Here is a 15,881-nt window from a genome sequence, read left to right on the forward strand (position 1 = left end):
TAGTTGGGTTCGTTACCGCTGAGTCACAACAGGAACTCCTCTCTTTTTTTTTTCTTTCTTTCTTTTTTTAATGGCTGCACCTGAGCTTCTGCAGTTGGATTCTTAACCCACTGTGCTACAGTGGGAACTCCCCAAATATTTCTTCTTATCGCCACTGGGGCCCAGGAGTCTGCATTTTAAGACGAATAGCACTCCCCCAGCGCGCGCGCGCACACACACACACACACACACACACACACACACACACACACACACACGGATGCGGGCTGCCCATACTCTGAGAGGCTGTGGAGAAGGCTGGCCAGGGAGAGGAGGGTTTCACCCTGGGCCTCAACCACCCATCCTCCCAGCCGACCACCCCAGCGGGACTCCTGCCCGGTGCTCTGGGTGCTCTGTGTTAGGGGCAGGGCTGGGCCTGACGTTGGATGGTTTTCCCAAAGCAGCCTTAGACATCTGCTGCTCCCCCGGCCCTGAGCAGCCCACAGAGGAGATAACAGCTAATCGGACCTCAACGCACATTGTAGAGGCCTTTTCTGGATTGAAAAAAAGAACAACCAAAAGCAAACCAAAAACAATCCCCCCCCCATAGTAATAATAACAACAACAACAATAATAAAAAATTGTCAAATGTGTGGAAAACTCAAGGTCCTCAGAGCCTCCCAGGCCTTCATTTTAGGCAAAGACCTTGAAGGTGACAGGCACCTGCCTGGGTAAACCCAGCCCTGGTGCCTGGGGCCCCAGGTTCCGGGACCTTCCCCAGTTACAGAATCAACTCCCCCCACCCCCACCCCCCACCCAACTCAGGCCTTTGCTGCCATCGCCTTCAGTGTGGTTTGGTTTTTCTCACTGGAAGCCACCCAGGATTTAAGGTTGAACAAAGACATTTATTTGTAAAAGCAATTCCCAATGGAGCAGAAATTGTATCCGTAGAAAGTAAAGCGGTGATCATTCCGAGGCCCACATGCAGACATCACGGAAACCCAGGGCCACACCCGGACAGACAGGGCCCGCCGCAGACACCAATCCGGGAAGGACCAATCCTGCCAAGAGCAAAGCCAAACGTCCTTTCCGCTGGAGAACTCGGAGGGGCCGAGATGTCCTCTGAGAAGGCAATTTGGTCTGACATCCACGATGCAGGGATCGGGGCAGGGGGGACACTGGAGGGAGCCTTTTTTTCTCTCCGGGGCGGCTGGTCGGCTTCCCGCAGCTACCTGGCCACGAGCTGAAATGGTCCTCCGCCCTCCGGGGGTCGGGGGGAGGGTGGGCTTAAAGCCCAGCCGGCTCACATGCCCATCCTTATGCTCTGAATGATCTGGAAGATAGCTGAACCGGGAGAACAAAACAGATGGCTCAGACACCAGACAGCACCCAGTGGGGGTGGGGAGGGGGGAGCCCGACCCCACCCTGCTTCTGCTGACCCCGGCCCCCCGGGCCTGTGAGCACACAGCGGATTAGAGGTTTCCTAACAAGGAGTTAAGTTAACAAGAGGTCAGTGAACTGCTTGAAAAAGGCAGGCTTGCTCTGTCGCCTGATGGATGCCTTGGGGATTTATGGATAACGCCTGCTAATTCCACCAGGAGTGAAGGCCAGCGATCCCTCCCTCGGGCGCTGAGAGGTTTGGCCCCCGTCCCCACGAGGTTCTGATGCTCCTGGGGAGCCAGGGGGTGGGGGTGGACAGGGCTTTTCTGCAGTCAGGGCACTCGTTTAAAAGGTCAGCGATGCTGCCTCCTCTAAATGGCCGTGACCTGGAAAAGAAGCTGCCCTTGAACTGGAAGGAAGGCCAGGTGCTGGGAGCAGACATGCGGAGCTGGGCCCACCTGCCCACCGTCCTCCTCCCCCGCCCTCCCCGGCTACCAACGACCTTTGATAGAAGCGCATCTTCAGGCCATCGGGAAGGAACTTTGTGAAATGTGACTTGAAATGCACCAAGAACAACACTGATATATTCAGGGCTCCATTGTCACCAAGTGAAACTCCTTCCTGAGGCTCCGAAGGGGTGGGGAGCCTGTAAGCCCATAAGTGATTCCTGCCCCCCACCCCCATTTTGGTAAGAGCTGGTCGGATGGCTCCCGGCCCGCTATGAGCGATAGAGTTTTACATGTGTCCCAGAAGAGGAAGGGCCAGCTTCTTCTTTTTCTTTTTTAATTGGCTGCACCCACGGCTTATGGAAGTTCCTGGGCCAGGGACTGAATCCCAGCCGTAGCTGCAACCCAAGCCCCAGCTGCAGCAACGCTGGATCCGGGCTGGGGATGGAACCCCAGCCTCCACAGCAACCTGACCAACTACAGTTGGATTCTTAACCCTCCTCATCACAGGGGGAACTCCAGGACCAGCTTCTTTTTCGCATCCTCCCCAGATGTGAAATATACAGTATTTGTTGACTGTGATGACAACACAGCCAACTATCCTGGTGATAATAGCAGCAAACATGGGCAGAATAATGCTTTTCTTTTTTCTTTTTTTTTTGGTATTTTTAGGGTCACACCCATGGCATAGAGAAGTTCCCAGGCTAGGAGTCCACTTGGAGCTACAGCTACTGGCCTATACCACAGTCACAGCAACATGGGATTCAAGCAGCATTTGTGACCTACACCGAAGCTCACAGCAGCGCCGGATCCTTAACCCACTGAGTGAGGCCGGGGATTGAACCCACATGCTCATGGATACCAGTCAGGTTCATTACCGCTGAGCCACAACTGGAACTCTTTTTTTCTTTCTTTTTTTTTTTTTTTTTGCGGGAAGGTCAGGTATCCCCTCATGTCATCATGCATAGAAACAGAAGGAGCACAGAGCATGCAGAAGCTTTATCCCTTCCCTCCGTCATAGAGTCATCCTGGAATGATCTTCCTAAGTACCACAGTGAAACAGGCTACCCCGAACCTCAGCAAACAAATCATATAACGTTAGTGAGCACATCCTATGTGCCAGAGCCTGTGCTTTGGGGATCCGAAGATAAATCACACAGAGGGACTCGGGACTTTTTCCTGGACAGCTAAGTTCAATAAAGCACTAATGCAGCTTTTTTTTTTTTTTAACTAACTCTGCACATCATCATGACTTTCCTAAACTGGATATACACCCAATACAATGTACTATTACGTTTTCGTGAGTCTTCAGCGTGGCCATAATAAAAAGTAACAGCTTTGAAGCCTTGGCTGGGATGTCGTTTGATCTGATACCAAAATAGCTCTGGTCGGCTGTACTTCTTGGGCTCTCATTTCTGCGGCTTAGCATTTTTGGGGGGTCTCAATTATTCTCATCTCTGGTCAACCCCTCTGGTGTTACTGCACCAATCCGAGGTGAGCTCTCTTCTATTATTACGTTGCTGTGGACTAAGATGCAAACAAGGACGGTTAGAACTGTGTATAAAACTAGAGTGAACCAGTTCTGTGTGAAGGTCAGAAGGCCTCTTCCGTAGATAAAGGAGTTCATTCAACAAGTTGTGACTTTTTTTTTTTTTTTTTGGCTTTTTAGGGCTGCACCTGAGGTATCTGGAGGTTCCCAGGCTGGGGGCTGAATGGGAGCTGAAGCTGCCAGCCTCCCCCACAGCCACAGCAACATCTTCAACCTACATCTCAGCTCACAACAAGGCTGGATCCCTGACCCAGTGAGCGAAGCCAGGGATCCAACCTGCATCCTCATGGATACTCGTTGGATTTGGTTCTGCTGCGCCACAACGGGAATTGCATTATTGTGACATTTAAGCCTCGTTGTGCTTAGAGGTGTTCTAGACTTATTCTGGATGTTGGGGTAATTCTTAGGATGCTAGGTGGATGAGAAAGTGCCTTACAAAAAGATATAAGCTTGCTGGAATAGCGGGTGTTTCTCTTCTCCTCCACCCAAGCTGACAAGGAATGAAAATTCAATAAACAGTCTGTGTTCTGGCTCCACAGCAGTATATCCAACCGCATTAGGGAAAAAATATTTACATCTACCATGTCTCAGGCTTTGTTCTTGGGATCAGGAAAATATCCCTAATCTTGACAAACAAGCTTACTTAGAAGGGGGAATGTTAGGGTCAGAGGGAACGGGTTTGAATCCCAGCTCCTCACGGAATAGCTGTGGAACTGCAGGAATAATTTAACCTCTTCAAGCCTGTCTCCTCTTCTGTGAAACGAGGGCCATGGTGCTTGCGGTGTTAACGTGAAGTGCACACGATCTGATACAGACGAGGCTCCCCACCCATCGAGGTTTCAATGCAGGGGAGCCGTTGCTATTATTACTGTTACTATTACTGCCATAGTGGCTGCTGCTTCGCCATGTATGAGCATGAAGATCAGTGCTCAAGGGCTACTGGCTGCCCTGTAGAGGTGTGATTCACTACATAATTCTGAGCCCTGATTCTCTATTTATAAAATGGTCGATAATCCGCACCTCAAAGGATTGCAAGGAATAAACATGAGGACATAAGTAAAGATATGCCCATAATAGATGCTCACAAATATTTTTCTCCATGAGTTTTAGTCTTAGACAAGAAATCATTAGCAGCAGGATGTGGGTCAATGAATAGGAAACGGTCCGTGCCTTAGTCCATCAGACCCCATTAAGTTAATTCACGACTTTAAAAGTGCTGGGTAATGATAAAACCACTTAATTCTTTTTAAGGAACTGCTGCAAATTTCTCTTAAGGACATTAGACACAATTTGCTGGCCTCAGAGTAGCAACACTCATATATTAAAACAAGTTACCTCTTTCTTTCTTTTTAGGACCGAAGGTGCAGCATATGGAGGTTCCCAGGCTAGGGATCAAATTGGAGCTGCAGCTGCCGGCCTACACTATGGCCACAGCAACATCAGATCTGAGCCACATCTCTGATCTACAACACAGCTTGCGGCAACACTGGATCCTTAACCCACCTATCGAGGTGAGAGATGGAGGCTGTATCCTCAGGGATGCGGTTGTTTCTGCTGAGCCACAACAGGAACTCCATAAACAACTTATCTATTTCTGAGTCTGCTTTAAAAGCAAATTAAAAATCACTCTTGAGTTCCCTTCGTGTGCAGCAGAAACGAATCTGACTAGGAACCATGAGGTTGCAGGTTTGATGGATCCCTGTCCTTGCTCAGTGGGTTAAGGATCCGGCGTTGCTGTGAGCTGTGGTGTAGGCTGGCAGCTGTAGCTCCGATGAGACCCCTAGCCTGGGAACCTCCATATGCTGCGGATGCGGCCCTAAAAAGCAAAAAAAAAAAAAAAAAAAAAAAAAAATCATTCCTGACCCTAATTGAATCAATGCATTTACATGTAAAAATCTGATGGTCCTTAACATGTGTATAGGTGACCCTTTAAAATAGAAACTTCTTAGAGAAATTACTTTGAATAGCGTCTCTTTTAAGTTTACCGTTTGCCTCCACGTCTAAGATAATGGTGAGACGGCTGGGTTTTATTATTCCTTTTTTCCCATTGTATGATGTTATTGAGAAGCCCTCACTGTCCTACAGCAATTACAGCAGCGGTCCTTCTGTCTGTCCACCAGTAACGGCCCCCAGAGTAATGCCGGCTTCCCCAACGCTGACGTTCCAGGCTGTGAATGGGAAGGGAGCCAAGGGTGGGTTCAACGTGGGAAAGGAAGTGGGATGTCTAGACCCTGACAAGTCAATAACTTAACAGTGGGTGAGCAGAGCGGAGAAAACAGCTGAGTGGGCTGCAGGAAAGGGGCTGTGGGCAGGCGAGCCAGCAGGGATGGAGGATGCCAGGCAGAGGAGGAGCGGCAGGTATTCGAGGTCAGGGGACCTGGCCTTGGGCAGGTCATAGAGGTTCAGAAAAATCCAGGCCAGAGGAGTTCCCGTCGTGGCACAGTGGTTAACGAATCCGACTCGGATCCATTAGGTTGAGGGTTCGATCCCTGGCCTTGCTTAGTGGGTTAAGGATCCGGGGTTGCCATGAGCTGTGGTGTACGTTGCAGACGTGGCTCGGATCCTGCGTTGCTGTGGCTGTGGTGCAGGCCGGTGGCTACAGCTCTGATTAGGCCCCTAGCCTGGGAATCTCCATATGCTGCGAGAGCGGCCCTAGAAAAGGCAAAAAGAAAAAAAGAAAAAGAAATAAAAAATCCAGGCTAGAGCAGGAACTACAGAATCGGAGAGCTCTCTCCCACCTGCTCAGGAGCCTGGTCCTCTGTAACTACGGATGATCGCATCACTCTTATCCAACACTTCCCTTTCAATGAAATCCTTATGAAAAGACTAGCAGGAAAGGAGCCCAGGCCTTAAAAATCAAATAAACCAGGAGTTCCTGCTGTGGCTCAGTGGAAAGGAATCTCACTAGTATCCATGAGGATGAGGGTTCGATCCCTGGTCTCGTTCAGTGGGTTAAAGGATCTGGCATTGCCGTGAGCTGTGGTATAGGTCACAGATGTGGCTTGGACCCCGTGTTGCTGGGTCTATGGTGTAAGGCCAGCAGCTACAGCTCTGATTCAGCCCCTAGCCTGGGAACCTATATATGCCGTGGGTGCAGCCCTAAAATGAAAAAAAAAATCAAATAAACCAATCCTTCTGACTCCACATCTCGCATCAACAGGTGCCCTTTTACAAGCATTTCCAAAGAGCTGTCTCTAGTAATTTCTCCATTTCTTTACCTTTGGTTTCCACCTCGTTCCACTGCATTCTAGCTTCTGTGCACTTGACGCCATTGAACTGGCTCTTGTTAAAGCTACAAGTACCTTTCATGTCTCCCAATCAATCCAACTAGCATCCTTCAGCTGCCTCTGGCTGTACACCCTCCTCACCATCGCTGAGCACGCCTTCCTTGACACTCTGTCTTCCCTGGGCCTCTGGGGCATGCAATTTATTCTCCTCATTTCTGGTTTTCCTCCTTCTCCCTGGCTCTGTACACCAAGAGATATATGGGGGTCATCCTAGTGCCGCCTGATCAGCAAGCCGGAATGTTGCATTCCTCAGTGAGCAGGCCAGCTTTCCCCTTCTCCCTGGGGGATCTCCTCCAGGCCTGTAATTTCAGTTGCTGCTTAGCTTTTGAGGATTCACCAGTGGGTACTGCCAGCCCTGACCTCTCCTCGGACCCCTAGACCCATCCCTTCCACCATCTAATTGATATCCACGCACAGGTATCAAAGGCGCGTCCAACTGAACAGGACCTTCTCCTGCTCTCTCCCCACTGCCAAACTGGGCATCATCAGCCTCCACCTTGCATGTAAACCCAAAACACCACAGTCATCCTTGACACCTCCAAGTGATGACTAAGGCCCGTGGGCATTACCTAAACATCTTGTGATCACGGATCTTGGTGATTATGTGATTATGTTTCTTTCACTGCATCCCCAGAAACCACTCTGGTCCAAATTACCACCATCCTTCTCCAGACGCCTGCCATGACCTCTAAAGGGGGTACTCTTGCTCCTCTTCCATCCTTTCTCCATCTTGTTGCTAGAGTTATTCTTTAAATCCAAACAAGCGAGGAGTTCCCATTGTGGCTCATTGGGTTAAGAACCCGACCTAATGTCAGTGAGGATGTGGGTTTGACCCCTGCCCTCCCTCCGTGGGTTAAGGATCTGGCATTGCCACAAGCTGTAGCTGGCCACAGATGCAGCTCAGATACAACCCCTAGCCTAGGAACATCCATATGCTACAGGTGTGGCCATAAAACTAAGAAGAAAATTTTTAAAAATTTTTAAATGGGGAAAAAAAAAGTGAGATCATGCCATCTGTGTGTTTCTAAAACACAAGAAGATTTCTATTGCCCAATCCTTCCTTCCTTCCTCCCTCCCTCCCTGCCTCCCTCCCTGCCTCTCTCTCTCTCTCTCTCTCTCTCTCTCTCTTTCTTTCTTTCTTTCTTCAGTGGCAGTGCCCACAACATATGGAAGTTCCCAGGCCAGGGCTCAAACCCAAGCCACAGAAGTGACAACACTGGATCTTAACTGCTAGGCCACCAGGGAACTCCTCTTGCCCAGTCCTTGCTGAAGCCTCCATGACCTGCATCTCCTGGCCCCTGGCAACTTGTCCAGACTCACCTTCTCCACAGTTCTCCTCTCCTATGGCATTTCTTCCTATTTTCAAAAGATCCCTGCTCTTGGAGTTCCCATCTTGGCGCAGTGGAAATGAATCTGACTAGGAACCATGGGGTTTCGGGTTCGATCCCTGAACTCGCCCAGTGGGTTAAGGATCTGGCGTTGCCGTGAGCTGTGGTGTAGGTTGAAGATGTGGCTCTGATCCTGAGTTGCTGTGGCTCTGGTGTAGGCCGGCAGCTGTAGCTCTGATTAGACCCCTAGCCTGGGAACCTCCATATGCTGAGGGTATGGCCCTAAAAAAGACAAAAGACAAAAAAAAAAAAAAAAGGAAAAAAATCCCTGCTCTTGCTATGGGACTTTTACACATGCGATTTTTTTTTTTCTGTCTGAAATACTTTCCCCATTGTACCCTACTGCTTAGTTTTTCTTCATAATTCAGAAGTTACTTCTTTAGAGAAACTTTCTTTGACCATCTGGAGTAGGAGTTCTCAAACCTGGGCATCACCGTCTCCTGGGGATGTTTGAAAACAGATGTTGGACCCCAGTCCCAAAGTTTTCAATCCAGTGGGTCTGCGTGGGAACTGAGAATGTATATTTCTAACAAGTTCATAGGTGATGCAGAGGCTGCTGGTCCAGGGACCACACTTGGGAGAGCCACTTACCCAGAGCCCTCCAGCCCTTTGCATCACGACACACCTCGATGGATTATGCTTGGCTTTACTGAACTTCGATGATATTGCATTGCATTTTTTGTTTTGTTTTGTTTGCTTTTTAGGGCTGCACCAGCGGCATATGGAAGTTCCCAGGCTAGGGCTCAAATCAGAGCTGCAGCTGCCGTCCTACACTACAGCTACAGCAATGCCAGATCCAAGCTGCATCTGCGACCTACACCACAGCTCATGGCAATGCCAGATCTTTAACCCACTGAGCGAGGTCAGGGATCAAACCCACAACCTCAGGGTTCCTGGTTGGGTTTGTTAACTGCTGAGCCACGAAGGGAACGCCACTGGTGCCATTTTCCCAACAGCATTTGCTCACGTCATGTCTCTGTGTCATGTTCTGATAATTCTCACAATAAAAATTTCAAACTTTTTCATTACTATTATATTTGTTACAGCCATCTGTGATCAGTGATCTTTGTTACAAAAAGATTCTGACTTGCTGAAGGTGCAGATAATGGCTAGCATTTTTCAGCAACAAAGTATTTTTTAATTAAGTTATGTACAGTTTTTTTTTTTTCTTTTTCTTTTTAGGGCCACATCCACGGCATATGGAAGTTCCCAGGCTAGGGGTTGAATTAGAGCTGCAGCTGCCGGCCTACACCACAGCCACAGCAACACTGGATCTGAGCCACATCTGAGAACTACACCGCAGCTTGTGGCAACACTGGATCCTTATCCTCCTCATCAAGGCCATTGAACCCGCATCCTCACGGACACTATGTCAGGTTCTTAACCCACTAAGTCACAGTGGGAACTCCTTTTTTTTTTTAGGCATAATGCTACTGTGTACTTAACAGATGAGAGTGTCGTATAAGCACAATTTTTATATGCACAGGAAACCAAAATCTCCTGTGACTTGCTTTATTGTGATATTCACTTTATGGCGATGCTCTGGAACCGAGCCTGCAGTATCTCCCAGGTCTGCCTGTATGTGCTTTCACAGCTCTAGGTGCCTCTCCTGAAAACATTTTTATGGCTGAATTTTTACATGTTTCAGCATAACTGCTTGACTGACTCATCTTTCTTCCCGCTAAACCTCAAGCTCCCAGGCGAGCAGGGGTCATGGATGGTTTTGTTTCCAGCTCTACGCTTGGGCACCGAGCACCTAGTTGGTCCTCCGTCCATATTTACTGAAGGACCGAAAGGTGAAACATTGCAAAGAGCATGGAGAAAGACACATTTAAAAAAATCTCAATGGATTACGCTGCAAATTGAAAGAACCAGCAGCAAATGGTGACCTTGAGAGGCAATTGTCCCCAAAGCACTGGAAGTGAAGTCAAGTCGCAACAGAACAGAAACTCCTGAAGGCCCGGGGGGCTGTGTCCATCCAATCCACTCTCCCCCCGACCCCCAGGGGGACTGGCCAGCCCCAGCTAAGGGGCACTGTGCAAGGGACACAGGGATGGCACAAGTGGAACCCCTAGGAGACCGGCAGAAAGCTGGAACCCTGCCAGACAACCGGGGCTCCCGAAACCAGTGTCAAAAGAGAGATGGAGGGAATTGCTGAGAAGAGCGATGGCAACACGGCCAGGGGCATAGCCTTTCGGAGGATAAGCCAAGTCGAGAAAGCACACCACTTTTTCACGGAGAACATGAGAGCCCCGGGAAGAAACGCACGGGTCCCGCGAAAGAGAAGCAGAGATGTTAGGAGATGAGACAGCGCCAAGGTGGGGGGCCATGAACCTCTCGGAAGGCATCACAAAAAGTAAGTTAAGGGCGAGATGCTGTGTCTTGGCAGCTTCCCCAGAGATGGAGAAGAGGGAAAAGAGAGGGAAGCCAGCGGCAGGAGGGGACTGTTAAAAGAAGGGGTATTCTGAGCGAAGACTGGGAGGCCGGCTCTCCACGTTAACGTGGCAGGCAGCAGAGCGCTCTTCCAAGAAGCCCGTACACCAGCCCAAATGGTCCAAGAGGCACAGGGCAGAGGGAAGCACACGACAGAGGCAGATGCAAGTCACCTTGCGGGCGCCAGTGGCCGAGGAGACATCTTTTTCCAGATTGGCCATCTCCGATCCTGAGGCAGGAGGTCCAGAGCAGATGCAGGTCCTCCGTCTTCCCTTTGTGGTGACACAGAAGGGTTTCTCCCGGGCTGCTCAGTTCCTCACACTTGCCAGTCTCGGGGCTGTGACTCCCTCTGGGTGTCACAATTTCAAGAGAGTTCTGGCAGTCTCCAGGCCAGGCCAGGGTGTATGTGGTCGACCTGCAAACACGGTGAATTCAAATCTGTCCTGGAGCAAGTGTCCAGGAAAGAGCGAGGGGACACGGAGCATCCCTGGCTGGGGCGGGGCTTTCTCCCCCTGGCAGCAGACCCAGGAGGGCCGTACATCTGGAACCTCTGCACAACGTGCCTTTTCTGGCAGGGAAAGGAGGAGATGTTTTAACAGGAGTTCTTCTCAATACACAGTCATAGGCTAGAGGCCTAAAGAGTTGGTGGGAACCTTCTGCTCCATAGCATTTGGGGGGAAATGGTAAGATAGAAGGAATGCAGAGTAATACAAAACAGATGGGTTTGGAGTTTAGGTCTGGGTCCTAGGTCTCTTTTTAGCTAGGGGATGCTGGTTGATTTCTTCCATGAATCTCTGTTTCGTGATCTGGAAAAATAAATACCATCGCTGCTTTGGGATTGTGTTGGGATTGTGTGATGAGAAAAGAAAATATTTAAGTGTAGGGCCTGGCATTATAATAAGTATTCAAGAAACAGAAGCCCAAAGAGTGGTGTGAACAGACCCTTCTCGCCCCCACGGGTGGCTTTATAAAGAGGTCTTTCTAGGAGGAGAGAAGAGGCTTCAGTTCCAGCTGACCCTGCAGAGGTTAAACTGATGGCCTCTGGCCGGCAAACCCCACCTTCTACCTGTCCAGGTGGGAGCCGGGGCTCCTGTGCGTCTTCGTGTCTGCAAGTTTTCTCACCATCACAAGGCTCAAAATGTTAGCTCTCCTTTCCTTGCGAGCATTCAGTATCTCTGTCAGAACCCCAGGATGTGTGGGCTGGGGGTAGAGGGTTGGGGGGTGGGATGGGTGTGGGAGTGGGGTGGGGTTGAGCGGTGGGGAGACAGTGGGACTAAGGGCCATCATTACAATGAAAATAACAACAAACCTTTGTAAAACCATTACCAGGACTCCACTGAACAGTAAATGCCTTGTCTCATTTAATCCTCAGGGTTAATTTTCCTGAGGATCCCAGGAGACAGGAACCAGTACCATCCCTTTTAAGAATGGCACGGACTGGGAGTTTGGGTCAGTGGATGCAAACTTTTGCGTTTGGAGTGGATAAGCAATGAGGTCCTGCTGTACTGCCCAGGGAGCTATATCCAGTCTCTTCTGATGGAACACGATAGAAGATAATATGAGAAAATGAATGTACATATATATTTATAACTGGGACACTTCGCTGTACAGCAGCAAGTGACAGAACATTGTAAATCCACTATAATAAAAAAAAAGAAAACTCTTAAAAATTAAAAAAAAAAAAGATGGCAGCACTGAGGCTCAGAGTGGGTATGAGGAGCTTGGATCGCACCGCAGACCTAGGAGGTGGCAGAGCCGGATTTCCAACCCCGGGAGGCTGGCCTTGGAGCTGGCACACATAAGATTTAGTCTTCTCTCTCCTCCACACCATCCTTAACAAAACAGCCAGTCCTAGTGAGGGTAGGGGTGTGGGCCCTTCCAGAAACGGAGAGACCTCTCGCGCATGTGTAAAGAGAGAGCCTTGGACCACCTGGAAGCAGGACGCAGGGAGGTCGGCAGGTGCCTAGACCAAGAACATCTCAGGGAGTCACTTCTTGTTATCTGTCCTGAGAGGGTGTCCTGGAAAACGGTCCAGCGTGGATGCAGTCTCTCCCCGCCCCCCTCCCCCCCCACCCCCCGATCCTGCCCCCAGCAGGCTGAGTGCCTGCAGATAACTGGAGAAGAGTACGGTCTGTTAACTGCCAGACAAAGAGAACATCCCTGCCCAGAAAACAATGCAGCTACTCACAACTGATGTGCCGAATGAACCGAGCTGGCTCTCTGGGAAAGGCATTAACTCTGTTATCACAGAGGCCAGCACTGGACCAGACACGATTTCCTGTGTGACTGGCAAAGAGGGTCCAGGTGTGTATTCCTTCTCGGGATGACAAAAAAATCAGAATAGCCAGCAACACCAGAGGTAACCCCCTCGCACACACACACACACAACGCACACAGCAAACACAAACACATATACAGAGACATACACATATACAAACACACACACACAGACACAAACACACACAGCCGCACATACATAAACAAACATATGCAAACATACACATACAAATGCACACACATACACAGACACACACATACACACAAACATACACACATACACATATATATACAAACACATACAGACACACACACACAACAGATCCCACTTCACTAGAGCAGCTGCTCTTTCATTTGTTTTCCTCTAAGATTTGAACAAAGAATTCTGCTGCTTTAAAAAGAAAAAAGAAAAAAACTAAAACCACCAGGCTAGACATTTTGTTCTCAAAATCCACCTATTTTTTACTGATTATGCAAGTAATGTACACTCATCGCAAAATCAGAAAATGGAAAATTCGAAGGAAATGACAGTTCCCGGTTAATCCTGTTCCCCTAGAGGTTTCCCTCTGATGGGGATGTAAGCGCTTCCGTTTCGAGAATCCCCCGGCTTCAGGAACCACTAAAATTTGCATCATCTCTAAGCAGGCAGTGAATATCACCAGAGAGAGAGGAGAAACTGAGACGAGGGACAGGTGAGGGAGACGGGGTCTGAGGGACAGAAGTGGGGCGCCCCTGGTGTGGACTTCCCTCTGAGAATAGGAAACAGGCTGGGCGCTAAACGGTGGCTCCATCAGCCCTGGGTGGAACTTATGGATCCCCCGTGAGGTGTGGGGACCAAGGAGACTGGTCCATGTACAGGGTCGCACCTGGGCTCAGGAGCCGTCAGTGGTACCGCAAGAAACGTGTGTGCTGATCGCACAGCCAAACTGTCTGATCGACTGGCACGTGAAGAAAAGGACCTCACGTCACCGAGTCCAGGAGAAAATTCTAGTCCAAGGGGGAAGTTGAAAATGCTGAACCAGTTGCTCTGTGAGCACCGTGGCTCTGACACCATCACCTCCGTGCTCGGGCCAGACATTACTAGTCAATTGCAGCACGCTCCCTGCAGAGCTTCCAGGTGGCCTCAGCATCCTGCTCAATAAGGTTCTCGAAAGTGCTGAGGACAAAAGGGAGAGGAAAAGCTGGGGCGAGGGCTCTAGGCACCAACAGCAGGACGAGCTTCATCAACGGTCTAGGCAAGGGCAGGCAGACAGCAAGTGTGTCACCCAGATAGCAGTTGGGTATCTGGGTGACGGCATCTCTGCCGCTTCAGATGGACATTCCGGGTCATGCTTGTCACTGCCTCTCAAGATAAAACCGAGTGCTCTTCAGAAGCTATCAAACAGTTCTCTAAAGAGGCAGGTTTAGAAACCAGGGGACTGAGAGATCCAAGAGGAGCTGCTTATCTGCAAAGAGGCCCCACTGCCTGCAGAAATGGAAGATAATGTTTTTATTAAAAAAGGAGAGGAAAAAACGCTGAGTCTCTAAGAAGGGGTGGGTGGGATGCTTAAATCCTTGGGATTTCAGTGTGAACCTTGGGTCCTAGGAGATCTAATAAAGACGAATGCAACCAGTTAAAAAGGCTCCCACAAAACAAAGTCCCTTGGAGTTCCCGCTATGGGGCAACGGCTCTGGAGCGCTGGGATGCGGATTCTATCCCTGGCCCGGCACAGTAGGTTAAGGATCCAGTGTTGCTGCAGCTGTGGCATAAGTCGCGACTGCTGCATAGGGTGAAACTGTGGCTAGGATCTGATCCCTGGCCCGGGAACTCCATGTGCCTCAGGGCGGCCAACAGAGAAAACAACAACAACAAAAAAGTTCTTCAAGCAAGACCTGAACAAGATAAGTTTCTGGCCTATTTAGAATCATCATCTGAGGGGACCTAGAACAGGTATTTGTGAAATAGTTTTTAGATTTCTGATGTTATATATATAATATTAACAACCATAAAACTAGTTACCAAATTACACCAGACAAAGAAAGATATCACCTTGAGATATCCTATCTGGACAGTTCCATGTCTCAAAAGAATATGCTGTTCCCAAAGCTTTTGTATCTCACAAGGAATTTTGTTTTTCTTTTTGGCTGCAGCCTTGGCATGCAGAAGTTCCCGGGCCAGGGATCGAACCCGAGCCACAGCAGTGACAATGATGGATCCTTAACCTGCTGAGCTACCAGAACTCCAAGAAAATGTTTTAATAGCAGAACAATGGTGTATTGGCTTGAAGGGAATGAAACTTATACTTTATTTCTCATCTTCAACTTGAAGTACAAAGCCTTGTTCATTGATTTTAGTCTGCCCGTGGGTGCTTTCTGTTGCCTGCCTGGGTTGGTCAGAAAGATTCTGATGCTTTATCCTGGGAACATAGTCTCACACACCCGGAGTGTTATCACTTCAATAGCCTAAAAGGCCCAAGGCACACACCATTCCCATCCCTGGTGCCACTAACTTCCCATGAGGGCAACAGGGACAGAGGTGGAGGTGACTGAAGCTGCAGGTGTCAAGCGTGCTGGGGGCTAAGACTACTCAGTGCCAGGACAACCGTCAGAGGGGTTCCTACTAAGACCATAGGAGTGATAAAGACAGCAGCGAGAGTAATGAACATGTCCAAGCTGAGTCAGCAGATACAGAGCAAATCCAGGCTTTGAACCCACATCTGGCAGAGTCCACAACGATCCTCCCCTCTGAAGCCTCTTATCCTTTTACTGCCAGTTGGTCAGTTTTCAAAGAAATGTCTTGCCTAAGAGAACTTCTGCAATCCTGCAAAGTGGAAAAGTACTTCCTCAGAAGAGGGGTGCGTGTAGTGTTCATTTTATGTATTTATTTTAAAATTGCATAGCTGAAGCAAGTTCCTGGGCCAGGGACTGGATCAGAGCCACAGCCTGCGGCCAGATCCTTGAACCCACTGCCCTGGGCCAGGAGTCGAACGCACACCTCTGCAGTGACCCAAGCTACTGCAGTTGGATTCTTAACCCAATGGGCCACAGCTGGAAGCTCCTGTATTTCATTTTTAGATAACGTCCTCCGACTGGCTGAAGGGCTGGAGTGGGATCTTGGGGGCCCCTGGTGATTCCCTGGCCGGGGAGCGGGGAGCATTCCCTG

General features: G+C 49.4%; 1 protein-coding gene across 4 annotated transcripts in view; it reads right to left on the reverse strand.

Moving 5' to 3' along the window:
- The window catches only part of SERP2 (stress associated endoplasmic reticulum protein family member 2), a 28,661-nt gene continuing 13,643 nt past the window's right edge, over nucleotides 864-15,881 (reverse strand). For 2 of the 4 annotated variants that reach the window (XR_002336679.1, XR_002336680.1), the window contains 2 exons: nucleotides 10,636-10,877; nucleotides 864-1,323 (listed from right to left, as the gene is read on the reverse strand). Coding sequence is in view for 2 of the 4 variants with exons in the window: in XM_021065614.1 (XP_020921273.1) it covers nucleotides 885-1,323; nucleotides 10,636-10,664 (468 nt within the window). In the remaining 2 variants the exon portion in view is untranslated. Of the gene's footprint in view, nucleotides 1,324-10,635; nucleotides 10,878-15,881 lie in introns of those variants that run through there. The other 2 variants (XM_021065614.1, XM_021065616.1) reach the window with 2 other exon arrangements.

The sequence above is a fragment of the Sus scrofa genome, chromosome 11 (genome assembly GCF_000003025.6).
Source record: "Sus scrofa isolate TJ Tabasco breed Duroc chromosome 11, Sscrofa11.1, whole genome shotgun sequence".
Classification (NCBI taxonomy): Eukaryota; Metazoa; Chordata; class Mammalia; order Artiodactyla; family Suidae; genus Sus; species Sus scrofa.